This window comes from Nycticebus coucang, chromosome 13, assembly GCF_027406575.1.
Source record: "Nycticebus coucang isolate mNycCou1 chromosome 13, mNycCou1.pri, whole genome shotgun sequence".
NCBI classification, from domain to species: Eukaryota; Metazoa; Chordata; class Mammalia; order Primates; family Lorisidae; genus Nycticebus; species Nycticebus coucang.
The window spans coordinates 100,272,264-100,299,857 of NC_069792.1; the positions used below are offsets into that span (position 1 = coordinate 100,272,264).

Here is a 27,594-nt window from a genome sequence, read left to right on the forward strand (position 1 = left end):
GGCACCCAGGTGTCATTTGGAGCCCAGGGGCAGCTGCCTGTGTTCCCAAAGCCTTTGGGGGACTGGCCTGTCTGTCAGGAGGGGAGGCCCACCGTGGACTTGGCCATGTTCTCCAAGGCCAGCTTCATGAAGATTTGCTCCCAGCTCTCGTCCAGGGAGTCACTGGCTTTAATGACGATTTCCAGGGCTTGGAACAGCCGGAACTTATGCCGGGTGGAGATCTGTGAATGGCAAAGTGACAGAGGCACAGGGTTAGGTTGGAGCTAGTCACGTGGGAGATGTCCAGGGGGCTGGGTTTGTGAGGAGGCCAGAGAGATAATATCACAGGTGGCTGCTGATGGCCATTCACCTGGTGACCATTTATTGAATGCCTACTATGTGCAGGCCTCAAACCAGGTGGTGCAGGGAGAGAGGAATAAACATTTGTCCCTGCCCTCAGGGAACTTCCAGGGGATTTAAAACATCTCATCTTCAAAGTCAGGTCACTCCTTCCCTCATTTATTGCCTCGTCCCTCTGCTTCCTGCATCCTTCCCTCCATCCCTCCATTCTCCTCTGCTACCAAATGGTTCTGTGACTTTAGGCAAATCACTTGCTGTCCTTAAGCCTTCATTTCCTCATCTGTGAGGGTCATAACACCTGCCTCATCCTGAGGGTGGTCAGCACATGTAGGTCTGCTGTTCTCTACATAGCACATTTGATACATGAGGAAACTGAAACTTGCCGCAAATTATATAGCAGTCTTATGTGGGGTCCAGGATTTGTGCTCACCCTGGGGTCCCACCGTCCCCTCTGCTCCCGGTGCCTGCACCAGTGCCCCGTAGCCCCACCCTGGGGTCCCACCGTCCCCTCTGCTCCCGGTGCCTGCACCAGTGCCCCGTAGCCCCACCCTGGGGTCCCACCGTCCCCTCTGCTCCCGGTGCCTGCACCAGTGTCCTGTAGCCCCACCTCCAGGTTGTCCATGAAGTAGTCGTGCATGGTCTCCATCACCAGGTTGGGGGACCCTTGTGCCATGTTCTTGATCTTCTTGAGCATGTACTTCAGGTGGTAGGTGTCCGCACCGCTCATGTCCCGGAGCATCTTGAAGCAGATGGCTGGGGTTGGCAAGAAGGGGGTGGGGAGGTGGGCCATGGAGGGTCACACTTCAGCTTCAGGGTTGGGTGGGCAGGGAAGGCCAGCCTGAGAATGGGAGGACTGGTCTGAAGTGAGGCCAGACAGCTGGACACATGGGAAGCCCTGGACCTCCTGATGGTCCAGAGAGGATGAGGAATGGGCAAGGCTGCCTATCCTCGCTTGCCTGTCACATTCTATGTGTTCACTGCCCCAGCTGCTTTTTCATCCATCCATCATCCACCATTCACCTCCCCCCATTCATTCACCTACACGTTATTCATGCATCTGTTTATCCATCCACTTGTCTGTCCATCTTTCCATTCATCTATCCCCCCATCCACCAAATACCCGTCTAGTGGTAAATGTATCCACTCCTCCATCCACTCACTTATAAATTCATCCGTCCATATTACCCCCTATTCTCCACATATAAATGAATCCATCCATCTCTCTGTCCAGCTATCCATCCCACTTATTCATAAATCAACCCCCCTTTCAGCGGTGTCTAGATGAGGGAAAAACATTCGGGGGATGAGGCCAGGCCTAGCTAAGGTTCTGAGGGTGGATTGGGAGGGAAGGTGCCCGGCAGGTGTGAGAGGCCAGGGCAGGTGTGCAGACTCCCTGCTGAAAGCCTCAGTGTGTCTACCCCTTGTCATTCCCAAGGTGCTAGAGGAGGGGGTCCCTCTCACCCTCCCCTCAGGACTGCTTGGGGTGGAAGGACATGGTGGGAACTGCTGGAGCCCGACCCCCTCTGGGAGCCACCCTGCCCTGGTCCTGAGTCCAGGGGCAGTGACCACCTGAGTTGTAGGCTTCCTCCATGAACATTGTGTGCTCCTTGGGCGCCAGGGCGGCCTGGCTGCTTTTTGACTTGCAGAGCACAATGGTGGAGTGCGACTGTCTGTTTCTGCGGATGGAGTCCTGAGGTCCCCTCAGACAAGATGGGTCCTTCACGGGTATGGGCGAGATTCTGAAATGGAAAAGGGGCCTTGGATGTAAGCGTCCAGGCACACTGGTGTGACATGGGCTGAGTGTAGGTGATGCTGAGGGCAGCGCTCGTTTGGATCCGGTCTGGCACCCTCTTTCCCTTTGTCCAGCCTTCAGTTCCCTAGACTGGCTGAACCCTGGGGCAGGCGGGGATCATGAGGCCTCGGGACACCATGGAGCAGGTAGCATGGCCTGTGGGCTTGCGGGCCTGGCTTTCCGGCCAGTGCTATGGGACAGATGTGGAAGTGGGACGAGGCAGGGCTCAGGTTCCAAAACCCCAGCTGTGGTGCTCACATTGACTTGGCGGAGCCAGACCCACAGGACCACACACAAGGCTGCCCTGGACACCCAGACATCCCTGCGGGTCTCTGAGGGGAGGGTTAGCACAGGGAGCAGCAGGGAGAGGAGTGAGGGGATGTAGGGCTCTTCAAGCCCGTCCGTGCCCCTCCCCCTCTCTTCTGCATAAATGGAAAGGATTCCCTCCCCCAAAGAGAGGGTATCCTTCCTTCTGGGGGCTGGCCAGAGCCCGGCTTCTCCATGGAAGGGGGCCCCCCCTGGAGGAACGCTTCCTCTCCACCCACTTTCCGCCTTATTTGCTAGTTCCCTGTTAGGTCCCACTTCTCTAGCACCTGCCACAGGCCAGGTGTGTTCTGGGCACCTGGGGTGCACAGGGAGGAAGAAAAACAACAGGCAGCAAATTCGGGAAGGGCATAGTGCGTGTGTTAGGAGACAGCGTGTGTCTCAGTACTTTATTCGTTGGTCCCACCACGTAAGCCAGGCATGTCAGGCCATGCTGCTCTCCATAGGACCCAGAGTCTTAACGACGACATGTGTACATGTGAGACACTGTTGCCTCCACCCAAGACGCAGCAAGACCAGGGTCACCCTCCTGCCTTAACTCCAAAATTGGAAAAAATACACAGTCCCATGGTTACCAGACACCAGACAGGAGCATCACAGGGCAGCGATCCCTGAGAAGGAAAACTGACAAGCCAAGTTCAAAATTGCCACAGAGAGCTGCCTGGAGAGTCTGCAGTTTGCGGTGCAGGGAGATGGGACCCAGGAAAGCCCACTAGTCCCTGTGAGTGGAGGAAAGTTTGGGGTGGGGTCCTAGGAGAGAGCTGCATGGAGGTGCAGGGAGAGAGTGTTTTGGAGATTTGCAGAGGGCCCCCTGCAGCTCCAGGCTTCATCCCATCCTGGTGGATGTGGGGAAAGAACATCAAAATCCCAAATGGAGCAGAGGGAACAATCTTTTTCGAGCTTGTACAGGGTGAGGAAGAGGTCCTCTTTCATCAGGAGTCAGAGTGGAAAGCCTGGTAATGCACAGGGCGTCAGGTGCTACTTCAAAATCAGGGAAAAGTCAGCCCTCAGCAATGACACTTTGTCCCTCTCTACCCAAGCTTTAAAAGAAAGCCTCCCCCGGACCAATATGCTTCAAATAATTTGATTGTGCCTCAGAACAAAGTTCAAGAATATTTAAAAAGTATAGCAATATCCAGTACCCAACAACGTAAAATTCACAATGTCTGGAATCCAATCAAAATTTACCCAGGTGTGCAAAGAAGCAAGAAAGTATGAACAGCAATGAGGAGAAAAGTCAGTCTATCAGAACGAACCTAGAAATGACAAAATGAGCAGACCAGGACACTAAAATGGTTGTTATGGTCAACGTATATATGTGTTCAGTGATCAGAAGAAAACCTAAGTCTGTTAAGGACAGACAGAAAATATAAAAAAGATGAAAATATGATTCAGATGAAGAATACAGCAGATTAGACACTGTAGCTGCTAAGATTAGTGAACTTGAAGACATAGCAATAGACACTATTCCTAAATGAAGTACGAATAGAAAAAAGACTGAAAAAAGTAGAGCAGAGCACTGGTGAGCTGTGGGACAATTTCAGGAGGCATTATGTATGTGTAATTTAAGTCCCCATGGGAGAAGGAAGGAGAAAATAATTTGAAGAAATAATATCTGAACATTTTCTAAATTCAATGAAAATTATAAATCTACAAGTCTGGGAAACTCAATGAATTCCAAGCAAAAGAAACATGAAGAAAACTACATCAAGTCAATCAAATTGAAACTTCCCTAAACCAATCGTAAGAGCACATCTTACAAAAATCCAGGGAAAAAAGACACACAAAAGGAATAAAAAATGAAAGCATAGTCCTTCTTGGAAATGATGGACAGGAGACAGTGGAGTATTTTAATGCATAGAAAGAAAAACAAAGCAAAACAAAACAGTAACAACCCCCCAAATCTTGAAACACTGAAGGTGAAATAGGAACTTTTTTACACATACAAAAGCCATAAGAACTTATCCCCAGAAGATCTGCACTGCAAAAAATGTCAGAGAAGGTCTTTCAGACGGAAGAAAAACTACACCAGATGGAAACTACATACAAGAAAGAACATTGGAAGTGGTAATAATGTAGTTAAGTAGGAAATATTTTTTCTTATTTTTACAACTTAAAGTAAAAAAATGAATATGGATTTATAACAAATGTTGAGGGAAAATATTATGTACAACGACAATAGCACAAAGGGCAGGAGCAGGAAATGGAAATAAAGTGTTGTAAGGTTTTTGTACTATAAGCAAAGTGGCTAAAATCACCTGAAGGTAGACTGGAGCTAACAAGTATAAACTAAAGCAGTGATTAAGAAATAAAACAACACAAAAAATACATGGCTAAAAAGTTAACAAAGGGGGAAACGTGGCACCATTAAAAAACTCAATTAAGAGGGAAAATAACACAAAGAAGAGATGAGACAAAGAAAAAACGAATCAAAAGTGGTAGATTAAAACCAAATCACATCAATAATCATGCTAAATATAATTGATTTGAACACAACAATCAAATAGCAGAGATGACCAAATTTAATAAAAAATCAAAACAATAGAGAAATCAATGACTCTAAACGGTTTTTTGTTTTTTTTTTGTGAGAGAGAGTCTCAAGCTATTGCACAGGGTAGAGTGCTGTGGCATCATAGCTCACAGCAACCTCCAACTCAGGCTCAACCATCCTCTTACCTTAGTTTTTTTATTTTTATAGAAACAGGGTCTTGCTTTTTGCTCAGGCTGGTCTTGAACTTGCAGTCCACTCAAGCAATCCACCTGCCTTGGCCTCCCAGAGTGCTAGGATTACAGGCGTGAGCCACTGTGCCAGGCCTAACATGTGAGTTTTTAGAAAGATGAATACCTTGTAAACCACTAACCAAGACTTATTAGGATAGAAAGAGAAAACACAAATGAGTAACATCAGGAATAAGAGTAAGCACATTATTATAGGTACTATAGACAGTAATAGGATAGCAAAAGAATTTTATGAATAACTTTATGTCAACAGAGTTATTCAAGTTAGAATGAAATGGACAAATTCCTTAAAGTCATAAAATACCAAAGTTCACTTATGAATTAAATAACAAGAATTGCCATACATCTATTATAAAAATTGAATTTGTAGTTGAAAGCACTCCAATAAAGGAACCTTTAAGCCCAGATGGCTTCACTTATGAATTTTTCAAAGCACTTAAGGAAGAAATAATATGAATACTACAAAAATCTTTCAAAAAATTGAAGAGGAGGAAACACTTCTCAACCTATTCCATGAGTCAAGCTTCACCCTGATATCAAAAATAGTTATAAAACATTGTAAGTAAAGAAAACTATGGCTTAATATTCTCCGTGAACAGAAACTTTCTTAACAATATGTATTTTATGTATAATCCAAAATATATAAAAATACTCATCCATGATCATCAAGAATGGCTTATCCTAGGAATGCAAGACTGCTTGAACATTTGAAAATCAATCAATGTAATTCACTGTATTGAGAGACTAAGGAAGAAAATTATATAATTATCTCAATAGATGCAGAAGAAGCATTTGGCAAAATTAAATATCTATTCACAATAGAAACAGGGATTAAGGAATCTTCCTCAATCTGATAAAGAACATCTATGAAAATTATACAGCTAATATCATGTTTTGTAGTGAAAGACTGGATATTTTCTTCCATATAGTTGGGAATGAGGCAGAGATATATGCTGTTACTACTCTGATTCAACACAGAATTGTGGGCTTAGTCACGACAAAAAGTCAAGAAGAAATAAAAGGCATACAGATTGGAAAAGAACAAACAAACTGTTTCTATTTGTAGAAGACATTATTATCCAAGTAGAAAACTTCAAAGAATCTACAAAAACAAAAGCAAAAAAAAAAAAAAAACCAACCCTACCCAAACCCCAAACTCTACCTGAACTAAAAAGTGGATTCAGCAGACTTGCAAATTATAAGGTAAGTATATAAAAATCATCATATTTCTATATGATGGCAATGAATAATTGGGAATTGAAAGAAAAAAGTGCACCATGTACATTAGCTAAAAATCATGAGTTCTGTAAGTCTAAATAACTTAGACTTATTTGTTAAGTTTAGGTTTTACTTTCAGGTCTGTGATTTATATACGACGTGAGATATAGATTGGGGGCTATTTTTTGCATGTGTATATGTCTCTCTTCTCTTTATATGGAAGAAAACGTCCAGTCTTAACATTTGTTAAGTCTAACAAATAATTTCAAGGTCTATATACTGTAAACTACAAAATATTGGTGAAAGAAAACAAGAAGACTTTCATAAGTGGAGAGATAGACCATGTTCATGGATTGGAAGTCTCCATCTTCTTAAGATGTTAATTTTCTCTGTTTGTCTAAATATTCATTGCAATTCCAATGGCAGAATTTTTTGTCGTTACCAACAAGCTTTTTCTCAAATTTATTGGGAAGGTAAAGGAACTAGGTTAGCCAAAATGATTTTGAAGAGGAACAAAATTGGAGGACTGCTTTCAAAAACACTACCAATTTTAAGGCTTATTATAAAGGTACAGTAATCAAGACAGTATGATCCTGATGAAAGGGTAGAAATATAAGTATATGGAGTAGAAAAAAGGCTCCAGAAAATGAGACCAATTGATTTTTGATAACGATGTGAAAGCAATTATTTGAAAAAGCATTCAATGAGTCCTGTTGTAAGAGAGACATATACACATACAAAAAATGCCCCCAGTCCATATCTCACGTCATATATAAACATTTACTCAACACAAATCACAGACCTGACAGTAAAACCTAAACTTCTAAAACTTCTGGAAGAAAATATTGGGGGAAATTTTCATGACCTTGGGTAAGATAAAGATTAATTAGATGTGACCTTAAGAGTACTATCCATAAAAGATAAGAATGATAAATTTGAATTCACAAAAATAAAAGCTTCTTCGTTTTGAAATACATGTGAAAATTGTTGGAATTAAAATGGGTCACTCTGACACATGGGGCTGAGGAGGGCCAAAAGGCGAAGGTTCTCATGCATGAATGCCTGATAGCAGGATGTATCACAAAAGACCACAAAACCCACAGCCTTCCACAAAGGCCATTGCACCTTACCCAAACAATACATCTGTGAGGACATCTGCCCAGCAACTGCATATTCAACTTCCTACTCTTCAGATTGCTCATTGTACCCAAGGTTACTGTTTCAAAACAATTGATGTAATCATCCTCATTTTGACTTGAGAAACTTTCTCTTACCCTGACCACTTTGAATACACACATCATTTACTATATGCACATGTATTCCCACTGTAATGACCATTCCTGAATAAATATCATTTTTTAAGAGTGTCTTTCTCTGTGCCTTTTATTTAGCTTGGCATATATCTATAAAGAATGAAAGATAAGCTGCAGAGTTGGAGAAAGTTTTGCAAATCACTGATAAAGGACTATATCTACGATATATAAAGAACTCTCAAAATGGAAGCACAAACAACCTAACAAAATACGGTAAAAAGATTTGAACAATCTACCAAAGGAGATAAACAGATGGAAAATAAGTATGTAAAAAGTGCTAAGTATTATTCCTCATGAGGGAAACAAATTAAAACCACAGTGAGACATGGCTACACAGCCCCAGTAAGGCTGAAATAAGAAAAACAGCTGGCGTGGGGGCTCATGCCTGTAATCCTAGCACTTTGGGAGGCCAAGGCAGGTGGACAAGCTTGAGCTCACGAGTTTGAGACTAGCCTGAGCAAAAAGCGAGACCCCATCTCTACTAAAAGTAGAAAAACTGAGGTGAGAGGATCACTCGAGCCCAAAAGTTGGAGGTTGCTGTGAGCTATGACGCTACGACACCATAGCGACACTACCCAGGGCCTACCCAGGGTGACAGCTTGACACTCTGTTTCAAAAAAAAGAAAAGAAAAAAAGAAACAGATAACACAAGTGTTCTCTCTTTCTACCAGTGAGGACCCAGCAAGAAAGTGGCTGTCAGTAAGCCAGGAAGAGAACCCTCATTGGACACCAATTTTCCAGAACTTTGATCTTGAGCTTTCCAGACCCTAGAACTGGTAGAAATAAGTGTCTGTTATTTAAACCCTCAGTCTGTGGTATTTGTAGCCCACGTAGACTCCTGTAGTCTCTGAGCCTTACACAGTGTCTAGAGTAGAATCATTCTTGCTTTTGTTCATTTGCTGAGTATTTATTAAGTGCCTCTATGTGCCAGGTACTGTTCTAAGGCCTGGGGATTTGTTAGTTAACAAAAAACACAGAAATCCCTTTCTTTGTGGGGCTCACATCCCTGCACTGCCAGCTGGGGCCACAAAGTGGAGAATTCAAGGAGGGACAGGGATCCTCCAACCCATAGACAGGTGGCGTTCTGAAAGACCCATACTCACGCTTTGGAAAGTAGGATGTCATCAACTATGTCTCATAATCCCAGGTCAGTTCAATCCTGCCAGGAACTCCTCCTGGTCAGGAAGTCCTGGCCATTAACATGCCATTTGGATAAAGCTTTCCCAAAAGGTTCCAGTGCGTGTGTGTGTGTGTGTGTGTGTGTGTGTTGGATGGTTTAATAAATGAATTAGTGATGAATGAATGAAGGCATCGTTAGAATAGTGACACTCATCCCAGCTGGACACAGCCTCCTGCAGACAGGGATGGAGCTTCTGTTCTCACTGCCCTTACCGCTGCCTAACCCTGCCTCATATATCACCTCCCACCATTGATGATGAGCTAGGACCTGGAGGCTGTGGGGTTCTGCTATTTCTTGGAGTCTCAGGGCTGAGGCACCTCCAAGGAGGCCCTCCAGGCCTTCTTTTTGTTTTATTTTTTTTATTTTTTAGAGACAGAGTTTCACTTTATGCCCCTCGGTAGAGTGCCGTGGCCTCACACAGCTCACAGCAACCTCCAACTCCTGGGCTTAAGCGATTCTCTTGCCTCAGCCTCCCGAGTAGCTGGGACTACAGGCGCCCACCACAACACCCGGCTATTTTTTGGTTGCAGTTTGGCCAGGGCCGGGCTTGAACCCGCCACCCTCGGTATATGGGGCCGGCGCCTTACCGACTGAGCCACAGGCGCCGCCCCCCTTCCAGGCCTTCTTGCTTGGCCTTGGCAGGGTCAGTATGCACTTTGCCTTTCCTGAAAGCCTCCTTCCTGTGGCCTCTCGGAAAACTGGCTGCTTCCCTGCCCCTGGAAAGTCCAGCCTTCCAGACCGAGACTGGCAGGTGCTGACTCTCCAGGGTCTCCTGTTGGCTGGGGCTGGAGCCTGGCCTGCCTCGGACGTGGTGATGGTCACAGTGAGGGCCATGGGCTCCAGCAAGGTCCCTACCTCACCTCCCCACACCCACATCATGGCCCCTGCAGCCTCCAGTGTTAAATGTATTTTTAAAAATAGAAAGATGTTGCAAACACACTATTAGCAAACATCTGCGGCGGGAAGTGCTTTCTCGGCTTAGAACCTCTGCAAACTGTGGCAGAGAAGACAGGCCTGCCAACACTCAAACAGAGCTACTGCATGGGGCCCAAAATATCCCAGCTCACAGGCAGGTACCAAGATGCTCCTGCAACAGTCTGCAGTGACATGGATCATGACATGGAATCCTGGGCCTGGACAGCACATCCTGCTCCCAGCCCTCCACAGAAGGGGTGCCCCTGGGCTGGGGGGTCAGAGGAGGCAGAGGGGCCTGGCTGGACCTGCCTCTGACTGCCTGTCAGACACAGGAAGGTGAGGCTGCCCTTTGCTGCTGGGTTTCTGGGAACATTGGGAGCTCCCGGGAGGCCTGGAAGGTTGTAGAGGAACTTCCCTTCATTCCGTTCCCCTCTGCCCCCTCAGGAGCACTGGTTGTAGTGTCATCTCACTCCCTCAGCAGGTGGAAAGTCTGTCCATCCATCCACTCACCAGCTCACATGTTGGGCATGCGGTAGACCCCAGTCCTCACAAGGTGAGGCCCACCCATACCCCTCAGAGGCTACTCCCGAGTCAGGATCCCTCCCTCCTCCACACAGGGCTTGGGGTTCTGCCAAGATGCCCCTCAGAGGGATGCTGTCCTAAAAGATGGGACCAGGGCACCAGTGAGGGAGAGGGCAGGGTCCCTCGGCCTCTACTGTGTTCCCTGGCAGGGCTGAGCTGACCTGGGGTTGTGGGATAGGGCTGACGATGGCCTGCCCGTCGAGGTGCAGCTGCGTGGCCTTTCAAAAGGTTTCCTGTCCATGGTTGGATGCGGTGTGGAGGACCCACTGGCCCCCACTGACAGCTCTGCCCTCAATGCCCGTGGGCAGGCCCTATCTCTGGGCACTGCCCCTCCCCCACTGTGTCGGGCCTGACCTCACCCTGAGGTCACAATGGTTCCAGTGCCCATAGCATCCTTTCCAGGGACACAGTCTGTGTTCTGGGACTGGCATGTGCATGTGGGTGCCTGTGTGCACATGCATGTGTATACTTGTGTCCTCAGTGAGGCCTTGGGCCTCTCCCTTCCTTCTCTGAGCCTCTTGCCTCCTGTGAGACTCACAGGTCCAGCTTGGGCTGTTTGTTTGATGAACCCAGGTCCCTGTGCTGATGGATGCCGCAGGGCTGCAGCTGATTCCCTCTCAGGCCTGGGTCTGAGCATCTGTGATGTGCTGCACTCCCCTCTGGGTGCTGCAGCCAGATGCCTCCGGGCCCTCTCCAGCCCCAAGAACAGAAGCAAGGATGTGGGGCTGGGTAGGGTGCCTGGAGCCGTCAAGTCTTGTCTCTACTGACCTAGTACAGGTGACTCGCCTCTCCATGCCTCAGTTTTCCCATCTATAAAATGGGAGCATTGCTGTCCTAGCTCATGGGCTACTCTTTAGGTTAGTGAGAGGATAGGGGTGACAACCTAGCACAGTGCCTGGCAGGCTGGGGTGTCATTGTGATTCCAGTGCCAGAATTGTGGGCAAACCAAGTGGCCTTTGCCCAGCCCAGGGGCATCTCTGCAGAGTGACACTGCATGATGTCATTGCTGGTGATGGGGCCAAGTGTCTGGAGACACCTCAGTGCCAAGTGTCTGGAGAAGCCTCAGTGCTCAGCCTTGGGGTGTTCTGGGACTTCCCCCTTACCCTGCAGTGCAGGAAGCTCAGCAGGAGGCCAGAGCAGTGGAGGTGGTAGCCTGGCAGGTAAGGGGCTGTCCAGGCGGGGACCTGGAAGGGATCAGTGTGTGCAGGAAGTATAGGGCACAGATGAGCCAGCTGTTTTTGTAGAGTAATGAGGACTGTGCTGGAGACTGGGGATGGGTGAGGTCCCGAGGATGGGAGGCAGGACATGGCATAGGACTGAGGATAGCTTCTGGCCAACAGCCAGCAAAGAAATAAGTTCCTCAAGTCCACTAGGAGCCACATGAATTAGCTCAGAAGCTGACCCTCAGGAGCCCAGCCCCAGCCAACACCCTGACTGCAGCCTTGGGAGAGACTGAGGCAGAAGACTCCATTGAGCCATGCCTGGATTTCTGGATTCCTGGACCCCAGAAACCGAGATGCTAAATGGTGCTATTTTAAGCTGCTAAGGTTTAGGGGTCACTTGTTACATATCTGTAGATAACTAATGCACATTCTTTTCCAGGGAAAATGTGATAGTTTTCATGATTTGTGGACACAATAAAGACAACTGTCTTAGAACCAGGAGGAAGGCCCTCACCAGACATTGACACTGCCAGTGCCTTAACCTTGGACTTCCAGCCCCTGGAACTGTGAGAAATAAATTTCTCTGGTTTATAAACTACCTACTCTGGTATTGTTGTAGTAGCCCAAGCCTGGAGACCCCTAACTCATATTTTCCCGTCCTTTCTGCACCATGAAGGGGATTGTTAAAACCTGAGTCTATAAATCCATTCATGACAGAGGGTCACTGTGTAGCCCATCCAGCAAAGCCCCTGAGCCCCCCTGGTTCCCTGAGAGCTGTCTCTCCATGCCTGCAGGACATACCTTGGTGGTCACTTTGCAAAGTGCTGCTGGCCAGTGGCTGGAGTAGCCCATGCCACCTTGTAGACTGATCCCTAAATTTCTAGGAAGTTTGAAATACAATCATTGAAACTTATAGTTAAATGGATTATATTAAAAGCAAAAGTAATAAATACTGTAAACTCCTCACTTCCTAATTATTTGGCTGCATTTTACTATGATCTATGCTTTTGAGATGATTCAGATCTACTGTATCTGTGTGGTGGAAATACCATACGATGGTGGCCATTGAACATGTCTCCCCAGCTCTGTGCTCCATGACATCTCACAGGTGGCTTGAAATCAGCCATGGTGGAGGTATTTACACTGCAGGAATTGACAGACACTGCAAGTCAGTGGACAGTTGGTTGAGAACTGTTTACTAGGCTGGCTGGGCCAGATGGACTGGTCATTTCCCATCTCTTGGGAATGTGGAATTGGAGAGGAGAGCAAGGCTTTGGGGTGAGAAGTGGGGTCCTGCAGGGCTGCCACATCTCTTAGGACTGGCGGTAGAGGCAGGAGGGAGACGCAGGAAGGGATAGTAGGAGACGGAATGCCCAGAGGGATGAGTCCTTCATAGCCCTGGCTACAGACCTTCCCAAGACTTTTTAGGCCTTCCTGTCTCCCTGAACATCTCAGACGGCCTCTTTCCTGGATTATGGTGAGGGATATTTCCCCTGAGAGAACACATTTGAAGGTAAGGGGAGCCTGCAGCAAGCCCTGGGTAGCTGGAGTTAGTGAGTATTCTGTCTCTGCAGTGTCCCGGGGGGCGTGGTTGCAAGGAGAGGTCTGAGTCCCCTAATGGGGCACCACAGGGGACCTTGGCGAGGGACACCTACTGAGGTCTGGGGTATGGCCCTTGCATTGTCCCTACTCCTCCCTGCATTTGGAAATGGATGTCAGGGTGCCGTGGCTGATGGTGCTGTGCACCTGTTACCCCAGGAGCCTGAAGGGAGCCAGGCAGCACTGTCAACCCCTGCTGCATGCAGGCTCCCTGCCTGGGGCCACTTGCATCTCACAGCAGCCTAGGAGCCAGGTGTGCTGACTACTACCCTGGGAGTGGGATGAAGCTCAGAGAGGGCCAGGAACCAGCTGGTGGTCACATAGCACTCAGTGGTGGAAACGGGTCTCAAACTCAGGCTCCCCAGACCCAAGTCCAGGGCCAGGTTGAGGCCCCTGGACCATCAGCACCCTCTTCCCAGGGAACTAGGCCGCCTTGGTGGGGCCAGCAGACCCCTCCCTACCCGCTGGCCTCAGTGTCCACCTCCCCCGCCGGCTCTGCCACGCTGCCCTAGGCCCCAGTCACTCCAGGGCCTCCCCGCGAGGCCAGCAGGTGGCGCTGCGGGCCCAGGCAGGGCTGCCGCGGGCGGGGGCGGGGCGTGCGGCCTAGCCCACGTGCCCTCCAGCCAGGGACCAGCAGTAGGGTCGTCGTGGGGCGGGGTGGGGTGTCATCCCGCAGCCACAGACCCCTGGGCTGTCCTGGCGTGGGTAGACCGAGAGCTCCAGCTGCTTCCAGCTGGGGGCCGTAGGGGAGAAGGCTGTTGCTGCCACAGAGGGGAGGGGGCCTGACCCGGGACGTGGCAGCCCCCGCCACTCCAATCCACCCCCCCAAGAATCCCCTCTGTGGCTGGGTTTGTGCAGCACCTTCCTCCTAGAATGAGTCCCACTCCCACTTTCCTAAAGAAGCTTCTTACACTTTCCTATTTGTCTCTGGAGACCCCAGGCCACCTCCTCTGTGAAGCCAGCCCTGATTTCTCCGGGCTCCAGTAGTTTTTATTCTTGCTGTGGTTGGTTCAGAGTGGGGGGCCTGTTTGGAAGGCAGGCTGCTGGAGGTGCCCCTCCTCCAGGGGGGCCCGCCCACCAGGTCCTTTGGCTGCTGCCAGCTGCAAGCTTCATACCCCTGAAGACCCCTATCTTTGGCAGGATGGCCTTGCTTGACATACTGACACCCCCACAGGAGACTTAACCGTAAGCCCTGGAACTGTAAAACTCCTAGAAGAATGTAGGGGAAGTTGCTTGACATGGGTGTTGGCAATGAGTTTTTGGATATGAAGCCAAAAGCACAGGCGAAACAAGCAAAAATAGACAAGTGGGACTACATCAAGCTAAAAAGCTTCTGCACAGCCAAGGAAACAACAAAATGAAAAGGCAGCCTATAGGATGGGAGAAAATATTTGCAAATCCTGCGTCTGATCATTAGAGGTGAGAGTTCACCTCTGAGCTGTTCAGTAGACCTGGTTAGGTTCACCCAGCGGAACTAGTAAGTTCAGCTTAGTCAAAGGGAGAGCAAGGAACTGGGGGAGGGGAAATGAGGCAGCTAGGACTCCAATATAGCAGGAAAAGAAGTATAGCTTTTATTTAAAGTAAAGCATAGATAAGCATAGGCTTTTCTAGGAGAGTGGAAAAAGGCCCCTCTTGTGAGTGAGAGGAGACCCCACGCAAAGGCAGTACACCAAAATAAGTGTTTTCATCCCGACCCCCGCTACATTTACCTATAAGGATTCCCGTTGGTTCCTCTAAGGCCTTCAGGCAGGCTGTCCTGGTTTCACTGGCTGTGGATCACCTCAGTTGCCACACAAAACCAACTTCCTTTAGTCTGTATCGATAATAATTAACTGTTATTTTACCAGTGGTAGGTGATGTTTGTGGCAACCGTGACAGCATTGTTCTGTGCCAGGGACCCTTATCTCTGTTTTATGGGTGGATCATTCCTCGGCTAGAGGTCAGGTGTCACAGCCTGGAAGTTACATTTTGCAGAATAGTACAATGTACTTGGTTAACTAGGTCCCACCCACTCAAAATTCCTCATTTCACCTCAGGGCCCTTTCCAACTTTCTTTTCCAGAAGGCCCTAATTCTTTCCCACCTCCCTGTAGCCCCTTTAACCTTCTTCTGTCCCTAGTCACTGATAAGGGGTTAATATCCAAAATATATAAGGCGCTGCTGTCAGTAACACAAAGCCAAACAACTCATTTAAAAGGTGGTCAAAGAATTTGAATAGATATTTCTCCTGAGAAGACAGACAAATAGTGCATAAGTATATGAAAAGGTGCTCAGCACTGCTAATCACCAGGGAAGTACAAATCAGAGCCACAGCGAGAGATCACCTCGCGCATCCCTGTTTGAACAGCTATTATTAAAAAACAAACCCAGCAGGCAAAGGGTAAAGGGAATCCTCTTGCTCTGTTGGTAGGGACAGAAAATGGCGCCATATGTAAAAACAGTCCAGGGGGCCTCAAATCTAAAAGCAGAATGCCACATGACCAGCAGGCCTACTGCGGGGCGCACCCCTGGAGGTGATGTCTATGGAGACAGCCTTGGCACCCGGGGTCAGGTGAATGTATAAACAATGTGGTCGACACTGGATGGCACATTAGTCAGTCTTCAAAAAGAAGGAAACCTGCCTTATTGACAACATGAATGACCCTGGAGGACTTTGTGCTATGTGAAATAAGTCAAGCCCATGGGAGCAGAGTTGAGGGAGGGCTGCAGGGCTGGGGGAGAGGAAGTGTGGAGGGGCCGCTCAGTGCTGGAAAGTTCCAGTCACGCGGGAAGAAGTTCCAGAGGTCTGCCCCGTGGCCTTGTACCTGTTGTCAATAGTACTAAACGTGTGACTCGGGCAGATGGCACGTTAAGTGCTCCTGCCACGGAAGAACAAACAAAAGCTACAGTCACAGCACGTACCCCGCCCCACCCGGCTCTGGGGCCTCCTATGGCCACTGTCCACTGGCCTAAGCAGGAGCACTGGGTGCTAAATCTGGCTCTAGCACTTCTGGGCTGAGGGGGTCACTGTCTTCTTTGAGCCTCTGTCCTCCTGTGTGCACTGGGGACAGAATAGGCCTCCTCTTGGTGAGGAGCAGGGCACTCTCTGTGGCTCCGGCTCAGTCCTGTCCCTCTGCAGAGGCTGAACAGGGAGGGGCCCATCTGCAGCTCAGGCACAGGCCCTGGGTCCCCAAGCAGACACTGCCTACTCCTCGCCTTCCAGGGCTCCCCTCCTCCCTCACACCCCCTCCTAATCTTCCACAGAAAAATGAGGGGGAGGAAAGCAAAGCAAACGAAACAGGCTTTCTCCTCTACTTTCTGAAAATGAGATTTTAAAAATAACTCCTGGCGGTGGCAGCCCCATGAGGGGTTTGGTCTAGGGAGGCCAGCGGGGCTGGGCAGGTCCAGAGGGCTCATTGCCCCTCTCCCTGCAGGTTCACTCGGCCCCAGTTGGCAGGCCCTGTTGCTTCTTGTGAGGGCCCCTTCTCCACCCGGCAGGGAAGCAGGTGGGGGGAAAAGTGCAGGATGAGAAGGGAGGTGCAACCATGGTGGAGGAGACAGGGGTGTCAGGCTGTGACCCCGGGCAGGGGCAGAGCCCTGGCCCCTTCTCTCAGTTCACTGCCTGCTAGCATAGCTCCCCCACCTCCCACCCGCTGCAGCTTGTTCCTTAGGTGCTTGTACTTTGTCCTGCCTCAGGGCCTTGGCATATGCTGTGCCCAGACCCTCTGTCCCTCCTTTCAGGCACGGCATACCTCACTCATTTACTTAAAACATCGGTTTCCCTGGAGGTCTGGGGTCACTTCCCCAAAACACTTGCCCTCAAATCATTGCTTTAGGGTGTGTGGTAGGATGAATAATGGCTCCAAAGATGTCTATGTTTTAATCCTTAGAACCTGTAATTGTTACCTCTTATGGCAAAAAAGGACTTTGTAGCTGTGATTAAATTAAAGATCTTTAGATATTCTCTTGGACTGATGCAATCACATGTATCCCTGTAACAGGGAGGTTTGACTACAGACAAAAGAGGAGGAGGCTGTTTGAGTGCAGAGCAGAGATTAGAGGGGCGCGGCCACGTGCTGAGGAATGCAGACAGCTTGAGGAGGAGAGGAAGGACTCCCCCCCGAGGGCCTCTGGAAGAAGTGTGGCCCTGCTACCACCTTGATTCTGGCCCCGTCATACTACTTCAAACCACCAACTTTGTGGTTACTTGTCACGGCAGCCCTGGGAAACTAAGCCTCAGCTTCAGGGAGCCCAGGGGATTCAGACAGAGCAGCTCTGTTGGAGTTATTGCTGCCAAGTTGAAGTTGTCCCTCCAAATGCTGCAAATGCTGGGCACTTGGCCACGCAGGTGTGGACATTTCCCAGCCTCCCTTGCAGCCAAGGGAGACTAACTGGCCAAATTCAAATTCTCACCCCTGGAACTGAGAGTGAAGTGTCCAGTATCTTCCTTAATAGGAAATTTCAGGCCCGGGTCCACCCCATCCCCAGGGCTAAGATGTAGTGGGCGTGTGTGTCTACTTCAACTGAGCAGATGAGGGGACCACATCCTGGGATGTGAGGAGGCCCAAGCTGAAGGAGCCTGGGTCCCCGAGGGGCCTGTGGAGCAGAGCTGCCCTTGAACCCTTGGCTGGCTGGAATGCTGCATGGCAGAGGAAAATGTTGTCTTATTTTACTAGCTATATTTGAGGGCACTGTGTTATGGCAGCTTAGATGGCGCCTGGACTAATACAATGTGGTTAGAGACCACTGCCTGCCCTGTGCCTGGCCTGCGGAGTGTGCACAGTACAGACTGCTCTTCATTTGGTATTAACACAGCGCAATCACTAGCTGAGTGCCATCAGAACTGCCGCCTGGCCTGAGCGCACCGGAAAATGGGTCTGCCGCCTGCTCTGAGAGTGGGTGTTGGGTGGCCTGTGTAGCTGGAACATAGGAAGATGAAAAACACATGCCAGGCACATGGAGTGCAGCCCCCACTTGCCACGGCTGACTCTGAGGCCCAAGGGGTTGGCTGTGCTCCTGCCATGGTGGGTGGGGGCTGGGCAGGGCACAGGGACCTTTGTTCTGGGACCACTGACACTGAGGGGCTGGGGCCAAGGAAGCAGAGGGCTGAGACCTGGCGGCTGGAGCAGACATCAGAAACGCTGGGCTCCCATGTCATGGAGCATCCAGCATCCTGACATCGTGGGGGACGAAGGGCCCATTCAAGACACTAAACAGGAAGGAGCTGTCCCCACTCTTAGGGAACAAGGGGAATTCTTGATTTCACAGTTCACCTCTGCAGTTTGACATCAGTGGACAAAACGCACAATTTTATATTCCAGAGATGGCTGCAAAGGCTTCCCCAGCCCCAGTTCCTCATGAGATCTGAGGTTCTTCGACCACAAAAAACCTGTCACAAGGTGATGGGAAACCAGCCCTTAGGGCTGTAGGAATTCTTTATGACCAAGCTGAATCCCAGTTTTGTTGTGTTGTCATTCTCAGAGTACCTTTATTTCCTCATTTAACCCCAAGCAGGCTGTTTTCCAGCCTATTTTACAAATCAGAAAACTGAGGCTCAGGAAGGCAGTGTGGTTGCCCAGCCCAGAGGAAGTGAGTATCCTGCTCAGACCTCAGCTTCTGATGCACCTCCCTCCTGTACCCCAGCTTTGGGAGGAGATAGGGTGGGGCTCGTCTAGGGGAGAAGGATTCCTGCCAGGGCTAGGCAGGCCCTAGAGGCCGTGGTGTGGGCCTTGGGAAGGGCACCTGGCAGAGGCTGCTGCACAAAGATGTGCTGGTGTGGAAATGCAGGCTGGAGGGTGGGGAGGCCCCATTCTCTCAGTGAGCCCCTGCTAGTCCCAGGCATCCCTGATGAATTCCTCTGGGTTGCTGTGTTGAGACAGCCCAGAACCTGTGAGGACTCAAACCCCTGTGATAACCACGGCACAATCTGGGGCTGGGGGCTTTTCCTGGGGTGTCCAGGGCCCCACCTAAGACCTCTGGGGGCACTGATGCTTCTGGCCGCTGGGGCCTTTTGCACGCCACTTGTGTCCAGGAATGATTCTTCTCTAGGAGTGTTTGTGAGGGTCAGAGATGAGTCACCCACCACCACCTGCACCCTAATGGGGGAGAGGGCTCTGAGGCTGCCCTGTAGCAGTCACTGTGTTACCATGTGCCTCACAGGCTTTGTTCCTTCCTCTGCCTCTCATCTCTGCTACCCGATCATGCTTGGGTCCGCTTTGGGGGAACCCAAACACTCATGAGCTCTTCATGGCCAAGAGCCAGATCTGACCCATGTCACAAAGACCACAGAGTTGCTGAAGATGGAAGCTTCTGACTTGGGACTGGGGCCTTGGGAATACCTGCGGGATGCCTGAGGTCAGGACAGGCAGGCCGGCGAGGCTGGCTCAGGCCTCGACTTCCCTGAGAGTGTGCACGGTTTGGGGCTTTTGCCACCAGACTGACCTGAACAAGGCAGAAGGAAAGGGGGCTGGTGCGGCTGGCCTGGAGGCCTGAATGCCAGGTCCTGTTTGCCCTGTACAGGGACAGTCAGCAGAGGCCGAGGATAACCCATAAGGCTTTCTGGGTGCAGTGGGAGGTCAGAGGGGAGGCTGGCCTGAAGGGAGCACTGCAGGGACAGGTGAGATGCAGGCTGCTGGGAGGGCCTGCAAGGTTGCCCATGAGAGGTCTGCACAGGCTACTGAGCCCACTGGTGCCAACTGCCCTCCCACTCCTGGCCCCAGCTCCCTGCAGAGTGGGGCCCCTTTAAATGCGGGGTTCTGTCCTCCCCACTGACCCCTCCCCCAGTCTCCTGGGCAGCCAGGTACACAGAAGCCTGACCCCTGGGCTGCTGACATGGCTTCCCCCTGTTCTGGGGATACCAGTCCAGCAGGTCTGCCCCCTCCTGTAGCCACTCCAGGTGAGACACACATGGGTAAGAGGGACAGAGGAGAAAGGGGCAAGTGACATTTGGTTTTCTCATCTCAGCCCCTCGTCCAGAAGGGTCACACACAGGAGAGTGTCAGCAGGACTGGGCCAGGATGAAGGCATCAAACCCATCCCTGACAGCCCCTCCTGCTTTCCCTGGCCTGCTGCCCTATAGCCATCGGAGGGAAGGGACTGCTCTTCCTGATGCCCCTGGGCTACTGGGCCTGGAGGTAGGCAGGGCTCTTCTCACTCCCTGGAGTCCCTCTCAGATCATTCCCCTGCCCCAGCCTCTCTAAAACCCTGCTCTGGATCTCTGGAGGGGCAGCCATCCCTCCATCCCCCCTTACCGTAGTCGCTGCCCTGGGCCCTGGACCTTGCTCATGGACCCTCTCTCCAACTTCCTGTCTTCACCTTGGTGATGTTTCCCTGACCTTGGTCTGGTCATCAGTCCCCCAGACTCCTCCCCTCCAAGTAACTTGTCCTCCCTCCAGCCATCCCCCTGGCCTGGTCAGCTGCAGCCCCTTCTCGGCTTGCCCTCAAAACCAGCTGCAGTACCTCCACAGCTCTGCCACGGTAGCCGCCCCTCACACCCCCTCCCTGGCCCCACTCTTGTTCACTCCTGACCTCAGGCCCTTGCCCCCACTCCCACCTATCCAGCCTCTCCTAGCAAGGGCCTGGTGCCTTCTCTCCGCGAAGTCCCCACGCTTCTCTGTCCTCATGCTCAGCTGCTGGCTTTGCTCTCTCTTTCCTTGAGGAACTGAAGCCATCAGAAGAGGATGCCACAGGTGCCCACCCACCTGCACTTGTGCCCCAGGCTCATTTTGGCCCTGCTCTGGCCAAGGCCACCCATCCTCTTGTCCCATTCCCTCCCTCCACCTCACGTGGACACTCTGGCACCCCCAGTCCCTATCCTGCACCACGACAGGTCCTCTGATACCAGACCACCCTGTGGATGGGAAAGCACGCTGTCGTTCACCCTGCCTCCCTCCGGTTGCCGCCTCCTTCTCTGCAAACCCTCACGTGGGTTATTTGCCCTGCTGCCTCCAAACCCTCTCCCATTCCCTCTTGACCCTCTCTTCAGGCTTTAATTTCCATGCCTCACTAAAGCACCTCTGGCCAAGGTCACCACTGGCCTCCAGGCTGCTAAATCTGAGGTCATTTCTCAGGCTCCATTTGCAGTGCCTGTGGGCAGCACATGACTCAGAGTCTCCACCCCCATGCCTGGCTTCAGGACCCCGTGCCCCTCTCTGCCCCCGCAGCACTCAGGGACCCCGAGCTGTTCTGGGCCTCCTTTCTTTCTCTTCTCACACCCTTCGTGATGTCATCGGTGTTGTGGCTTTAACTGCTATCTCTCCAGGGTCTCTCTCTAGCTGGGCTCCCACCCACTTCAGACCCAGAGTCACCCCTGCACCTCTCCTGTGCCTGTCTGGAGATTAATTCTTGACCCTAGCCCAGCCTGCTGCTCTCCCAGCCCACCCATCTTGGAAAAGGGCACCTCTTCCTTTGGGTGGCTCAGGCCAAAACTTTCCAATTACCCCTACTTTTCCCTGCCTCTGCTCTATAGGCACGGGAGCAGAGCCCGCTGGGTCCATCTTCAAGTTGTGTTCAGAGTCTAAGCATTTCTCAGCCCTGTCCTGGCTGCTGCACTGGCCCCCTGGCTACTGCCCTACCCCTCTACCTGTCTGCAAGGTCACCCAGTCCCCCTGGTGAAATGCAAGCCCCCAAGGTGGCACTCCTCTCAGGCTCTGGGGTGGGGTAGGGCGCAGCAGCACAGTGGCCTGGCCCTCTCCTCTCCCGGGGGCCCCCTCCACAGCCCCCCTCTTCTCCTAAGCTTTCCCTTATCTATCTGCCCAGAGCATGGCCCTTCCCTTGGCTGCCCACTCCACTAAGGGGGAGGGCAGGCCTGTGGCTGGGACACCAGGGCAGCCCTGTGCCTCCAGCTGTTCATGGTCCAGCTGTTCATGGGGGAAGGCTGCAGGAAGGAGCGGGCTAGATGGACAGGACAGGCTGAGCAGATGGAGATGTCACCTCTGCCCCTGCAGGTTTAGCTGTCGCAGTGGTGAGAGTGACTGGCTCTGAGCTGGCCTAGCAGGCCTTGCCCACAGGGCTCACAGCCTCAGTGAGGGCCATTCCCACCCCCATCAAGGTCGGAGGCACTAGCAGCTGCCTTAGCTGTGTCCGAGGTGCTGACCTGGGAGAGTAGGAAGGCAGAAGGAAGAAGCCCCAAGTTTGTGTCTCTGGAGCCAATGCCCAGTGTAGTGCCTGTATGGCACATAGTAGGTGCTTAGTGTCTCTGTGAAGGGAGGAAAGTCATGACCACGAGGCTCTTGAGCCAGGGGCGGTGGCACAGTGGAAAGTGCCTGCCCAGCCCAAACGTCCCTGTTCAAGGCCTATCTCCTCACCAGCCAGCCAGACTTGATGCGGTTGTCCTCTTCCCGGGACTGGGTTCATGCTCAGAGCCCTGTACAGGTTTGTCCATTTCCACCCACCCCACCCTCCCCCAGGGAGCTGCCCGGTCTTTGTCCTATGTCTTTGGTGGGCCTGTCTACACTCCTGTCTGAACTTTGCCCTCCAGGAGGGCCCATGGCTGCTTCACTCACGCTGGTGTCCCCAGAGCTAAGCACATCTGCTGGTGGATGAATGACAGAGACATGGAGGAGACTCCCTGAGCCGAGGGCCTGCAGCTGGGCACAGCAGCCCAGGCTGGGCATGGCCAGGGACCAGCAGTCTGGGCTCCCCGTGGGGACTAAGGACGGGCTTCCAGGGTACCACCAGTAACCCCAAACCACACTTGCCTTCCAACCTGACTCCCTCTTGGTGCTGCTTCAGGGCAGCTGTGTCCAGGTTGGGAGCCAGGTGGTCCCCGGGGCGGCTCCACCTCAGTCTCCAAGGCCTGGCCGTTTGTCCTCATCCTCTCCCAGTGGAGTCTTTCTCCATCCTCTATACACTTCACACTCACTAGGACCTGGCCTGACTTCGAGTCTGGCCCCCAGTCCATTCTCTGCACAGCCCGTAAACCTGCTATCTGCAGATTGGAACCCGTGACCTGAGCCTGATGCCTGTCTCCGGGCTGGCCAGACTATGCATCCACCTCCCCAGCGGGGATACTTAGGGTACACGACCTCAAGACATTTCCACCTCATGGAGAGTGCTGTTCCCCACCAGTGCGGATCCCACCACCCCTTCATCACCAGTCTAACGTTTGCCTTGTGCAGCTCCTTCGGGGGCTCCCTCCAGACTGCCTCACTTCTGCGCCTGTCCGGCCCCTTCGCCCTGGTCTGCGTGGCACTGACCCTCCCCACGCCACCCTTAGGTCCGATGGGCCCCGAGCCCCGGTTCCCGGACATCTACGGCGGGGACGCGCAGCTCTGGGAGGCGCACTTCCGCGGCATAGGGCGCGCCTACCGCGCGCTGGGCAAGGAGGACGACTTCGCCATCCGCGTGCTCACCGAGGACTTCACGCTGCCCTTCCCCTTCGCCTGGCCGCCGGGGCCCGACCCGGCCCGCGGGCCGCTCTTCTACGACCCTCGCGACCGCACAGGCTTCGACTTCTTGCTGCGCGGCCCCGGCGCGTCGCCCCCCGCGCTGCTGCGGCCCCTGCACGCCACGGCACAGGCGGCCCTGCGCAAGCGGCACCTGGAGCGTCTGGCGCTGAGCTATGCCAGCGCGGGCACCGGGCAGCCGCCCGGCCTCGTCCTGCTGGCGTCCGGCCCCGCCGCCGCCACTGGCGCCTTCCCCGGGCCTGCAGGCCCCGAGGCCAGCACCCCCAGGCTGGCCTAGCCCCCAGAGCCCCTGAGCACGAATAAAGCCTTCCTCTGCTTCTCTCGCTGCGGTGCTTCGCTGCACAGGCCTTGGCGACCCAGTGTAGAAAGTGTGGGGCTTTGGGCGGCCGGGGCCTGGGCTCTGAGTCCAGGTTGGTCACTGGGCCAGAACCGTCTGAGAAGCAGCAGGGGCACTGGGCAGCAGCGGGATTGGGCTCACCACATGGGGCTGGAATGTGCAGGGAAGGAAAGAACAGCACACTGGAGTGGGCTGGATGCTGGGGGTGGAGGTCAGAGGGAAGATGCCTGGCCCTCCACCCTCCCTGCCCACCCGCTGGGATCTGGTCACAGCCCTGTGGTCTGTGGTGGGCATTAGTGTCTCCAACCCATGGATCAGAACCCTGAGGCCCAACTCCTCAATGGAGCACCTGGGATTCAGTTCCCAGTATCCACGTTCAGCAGCCTCCTCCAGCTTTCCATGACAGAGGGGTGCTGGGTCGGGGCACTGGGGTGAGCAGGAGAGGCAGCAGAGCCAAGGGACAAAGAAGCAGAGAGGGTGTGGGGGGGAGGCCAAAGAGAGGGCACCACAAGGCCCAGTCTCAGAACTGCTGCCCCTCCACTCTAGGGAGAGAGAAGACACCTCCGGCTGCCCCTATGTGGGGCAGAGAGAGTTTACTGAGCTCCAAATGGCCACCAGTGACCCAGCCTCCACCCCGACATCCCTGGGGATGTCTCCCTCTGCAGGTGGCAACCCTCAGGCCTCAATTTGCTTTGAGCCTGCTGGTGGCAGGGCAGAGTGACAGCATGACCCTGGTGTCCAGTCCTCCTCTGACCAGTCAGGAATTCACGTGGTCTTTAGGGAAAAGTGCTCAGTCCAAAGGACCTGGCTTCCTCCTGCTCAGGGGATTTGGGTTCCAGGTGTGCCGGGGAGGCCCGGTTTTGCTGGAGAACTAGTTGCGAGAGGCACCCTCATCTCTGGAGGAGGTGGCCTCAGGGGCTCTTCTTTCGGCCTTGGCTGCTGCAGGCCCAGCTGAGGCCACCAGGCCCCTGAGGACCCCAGCCTCAGCAGCTTCCTTCCACCTGGTGACTTGTCCCTTCAATCTTAGAGATGCACAAATAGTTACATTGTAATAATATTCATGCATTTGAATCCTGATAGGACTACAGTGATAGTAACATTATGTAATATGTGGCCTCTATTGTATTTTAATTGTTTGGGTTTCCCAGAAGCAATCGGGATTTGGCGGGATTTGGGTGAAGTGGTTTCTTTGGGGGGCAGGAACATAGGTAGGAAAATAAAGTGAGACAGGCAGGGAGGAGGCTGGTAATGGGGGGCAGATATAAAGCAAGCGACTCTGTGGGCAACTGGAGGTCAGTCCCACTGGGGACCCCTGGAACAGTGTGGAGCATGCTGGGAGCCAGCCGACTTGAGGGACAAGGACATAAAAGATTAGTCACTGACCCCGGCCATCACAGGGTAAGGGCCTCCCAGGACATCAATGCTTCGGCAGAGCAACTCCTATGGGGCAGAGCGTGCACCTCTCAGAAACAGAGCTACTGAGAGTGAACACTTAGAATCATTTGTAACAACTTGGTAGAGCGTGACTGTAGAGTATAATAATAAAAATTCGGGGTTTACAATTTGTATTTTCTTTTTACTAATTTATTTTTTTTTTGAGACAGAGTTTCACTCGACCTCCTTGGGTAGAGTGCTGCCGTGTCTCTTTACTCCCTTTTTCTAGAAATTTATTTTTCAAAGAGCTCACAGAAATATGGGTCTCTGACATACTGGAAACACAAGCCTTGGTTCTTCACCTCCACTAGTTTAAGAAGCTGAGGCTGGGGACACAGACCCCAAACAGCAATGTGAGAGAGAAGCATTGTCAGGACAAGCTGCACTGCTAGGAAGAACGTGAAGAGGATGGACCCTATTGACAACTGGGCGGTCAGGGAGGGCCTCTTGCACCAGTGGCCTGTAAGCCCCAAATGTAAGGATGGGGAGCCAGCCATGTGCCTATGGAGGCGGGGCTCCTGGCAGAGGCTGGGCAATAAAACAGAGCTTCAGAGGACCTGAACCCAGGTTCTATGAGGCTGGAGCGGACTGAGCAGCATATTATCAGAAGCTCCAATGGCCTTAAGCCACAAAAGGGACTGGACATTTCATGCACCTGAAACGTCCAGAAATAATATGAGCTTCAGGGAAGATTTGACCCAGGGCTCGGCGTTGTCACGGAGGCCCTGCCCTCCGTGATGCCTCTTCTTCGCTCAGACTGGCTTCCCTGGGGGTGGCAACATGGGGTGCACCTCCCTCCTGTGCAGTCCCCCTTGTCTCCAAGAATGCCAGAGGCCACTGGCTCCTATGAGCTGTCTGAGAAGGAGGGCAGGCTGTCCTGCCTGAGGGAATTTCTGCTAATGACCCCTTGGTCCTGCTGGGTTGTGAGTTCACCCCTGAACAGTCCCTGTGGCCCAGGGGGGTGCCCTGCATTGATTGGCTTAGGTCTGTGTTACCTGATCCCTGTGGCAAATGGTTAGAGTGACCTGATTGAATTCTGATATTAAGGCCCAGGACATTGTTGTGGCCCACAGAGGGGGAGGGTGGAAGGGATGACGGGGGTGGGGGGGAATGGCAATTGCCATGTCCATCACAGCCAGTGGTGCCAGCCCTGGGGTTGACTTCTGCTAAATTCAAACCTTCCCTCCAGGTAGACACCCTGTTTCCCCACCTAAGGAGAGGCACAGTCAGGACTGGGCATAGTGTGGGGTTTCTGACTTTTGTGTAAAGCACAGTCAATTATCTAATCTATTTTCTCAGCATTTGTTCTGTGCCATGTTTAGTGCTGAGGCTGGACATTCACCGAGAGGGAACGTCCAGCCTCAAGGAGCCCGCAGACGTAGGAGAAGGTGTCAAGATGACACACTGCTTACTGCCCCTTGGATGAGAGCGTGGGTAATTCTTCCTGCAACTATTTCCTCCACTCTCTCCACCACATACAGGGAGAGCATTGCCCTTTTTGCTATGGCTACTAGGATGCTCAAAGGACATTTGTGCTGGTTCTCATGTCCCTCAGGCATGACACTGTGGGTCAGTTTTCCCCTCCTTTCTGCCTTTGTCTGGCTTTCAAGTCTTATGATGCCTGGACTGTAATTGTACAAATGATGCTTCAAATTATTTTTTGACATTAGGGGAAGTCTTCTTTCTAAAGTCACAGATCCTGGCTCTGTTGGCAGCATTTCACCCCCGCCTTCCTCCCACTGACTTGCCAGGAGACTTTGCCATCCTTTCTGAACAAAGCCCCATGATCTATGCTGAAATATTGTGGCTATTTCTTTGGGGGTCAGCTATTGAGATATCAGGCCCTGACACCCACTATGGTGGGCAGTGGCTACAGTGAAGGCTTTCAGGGATGAAGGACTTAGCATGATCACTGGGGCCTCTGGCCTCTGACTCAGAAAACTCAGTCATCATAGCTTCTTTGGGGTGCTGTAGTCTGGAACACAATAACAGCCTTCAGGGGACTGCTGCAGGGTTGTAGGAGAGATGGGGTTGGGCTCCTGGGCTCAGTCTGGTTGTTCCGAGAGAAGGAAGTTGCCTCCCTGCCATGGGCCCCTCTCCCTCCCATACCTGTAGGCTGCTCCAGCCCCTCCCAGGGCTGCCCTGACACCAGCCCCCTCTTGGGCTCTGAGGGCTCTGGGGTCAGGACCGTGCTGGGTCTTCCTTTCAGCAGCTGTGTGGCCTTGGACAAGCCTCTTGGCCTCTCTGAGGTGCCGCATCACCCGTGGGACAGCAA

At 52.1% G+C, this 27,594-nt stretch overlaps 2 protein-coding genes across 2 annotated transcripts in view; one reads left to right on the plus strand and one right to left on the minus strand.

Moving 5' to 3' along the window:
• LOC128563441 (maestro heat-like repeat family member 5) overlaps positions 1-10,643 on the minus strand; it is a 65,401-nt gene extending 54,758 nt beyond the window's left edge. The window contains exons 1-4 of the mRNA XM_053558696.1: positions 10,564-10,643; positions 1,909-2,078; positions 947-1,092; positions 93-221 (exon numbers count right to left, since the gene is read on the minus strand). Coding sequence (XP_053414671.1) covers positions 93-221; positions 947-1,092; positions 1,909-2,078; positions 10,564-10,643 — 525 coding nt within the window. The remainder of the gene's footprint in view (positions 1-92; positions 222-946; positions 1,093-1,908; positions 2,079-10,563) is intronic.
• A 9,330-nt stretch (positions 10,644-19,973) lies between these two features.
• On the plus strand, positions 19,974-23,841 carry C13H8orf90 (chromosome 13 C8orf90 homolog). Its single transcript, XM_053558697.1, is given in 3 exon segments — positions 19,974-20,052; positions 23,359-23,707; positions 23,709-23,841. Coding segments are annotated over 3 exon segments (561 nt in total).
• The last annotated feature ends 3,753 nt before the right edge of the window (positions 23,842-27,594 follow it).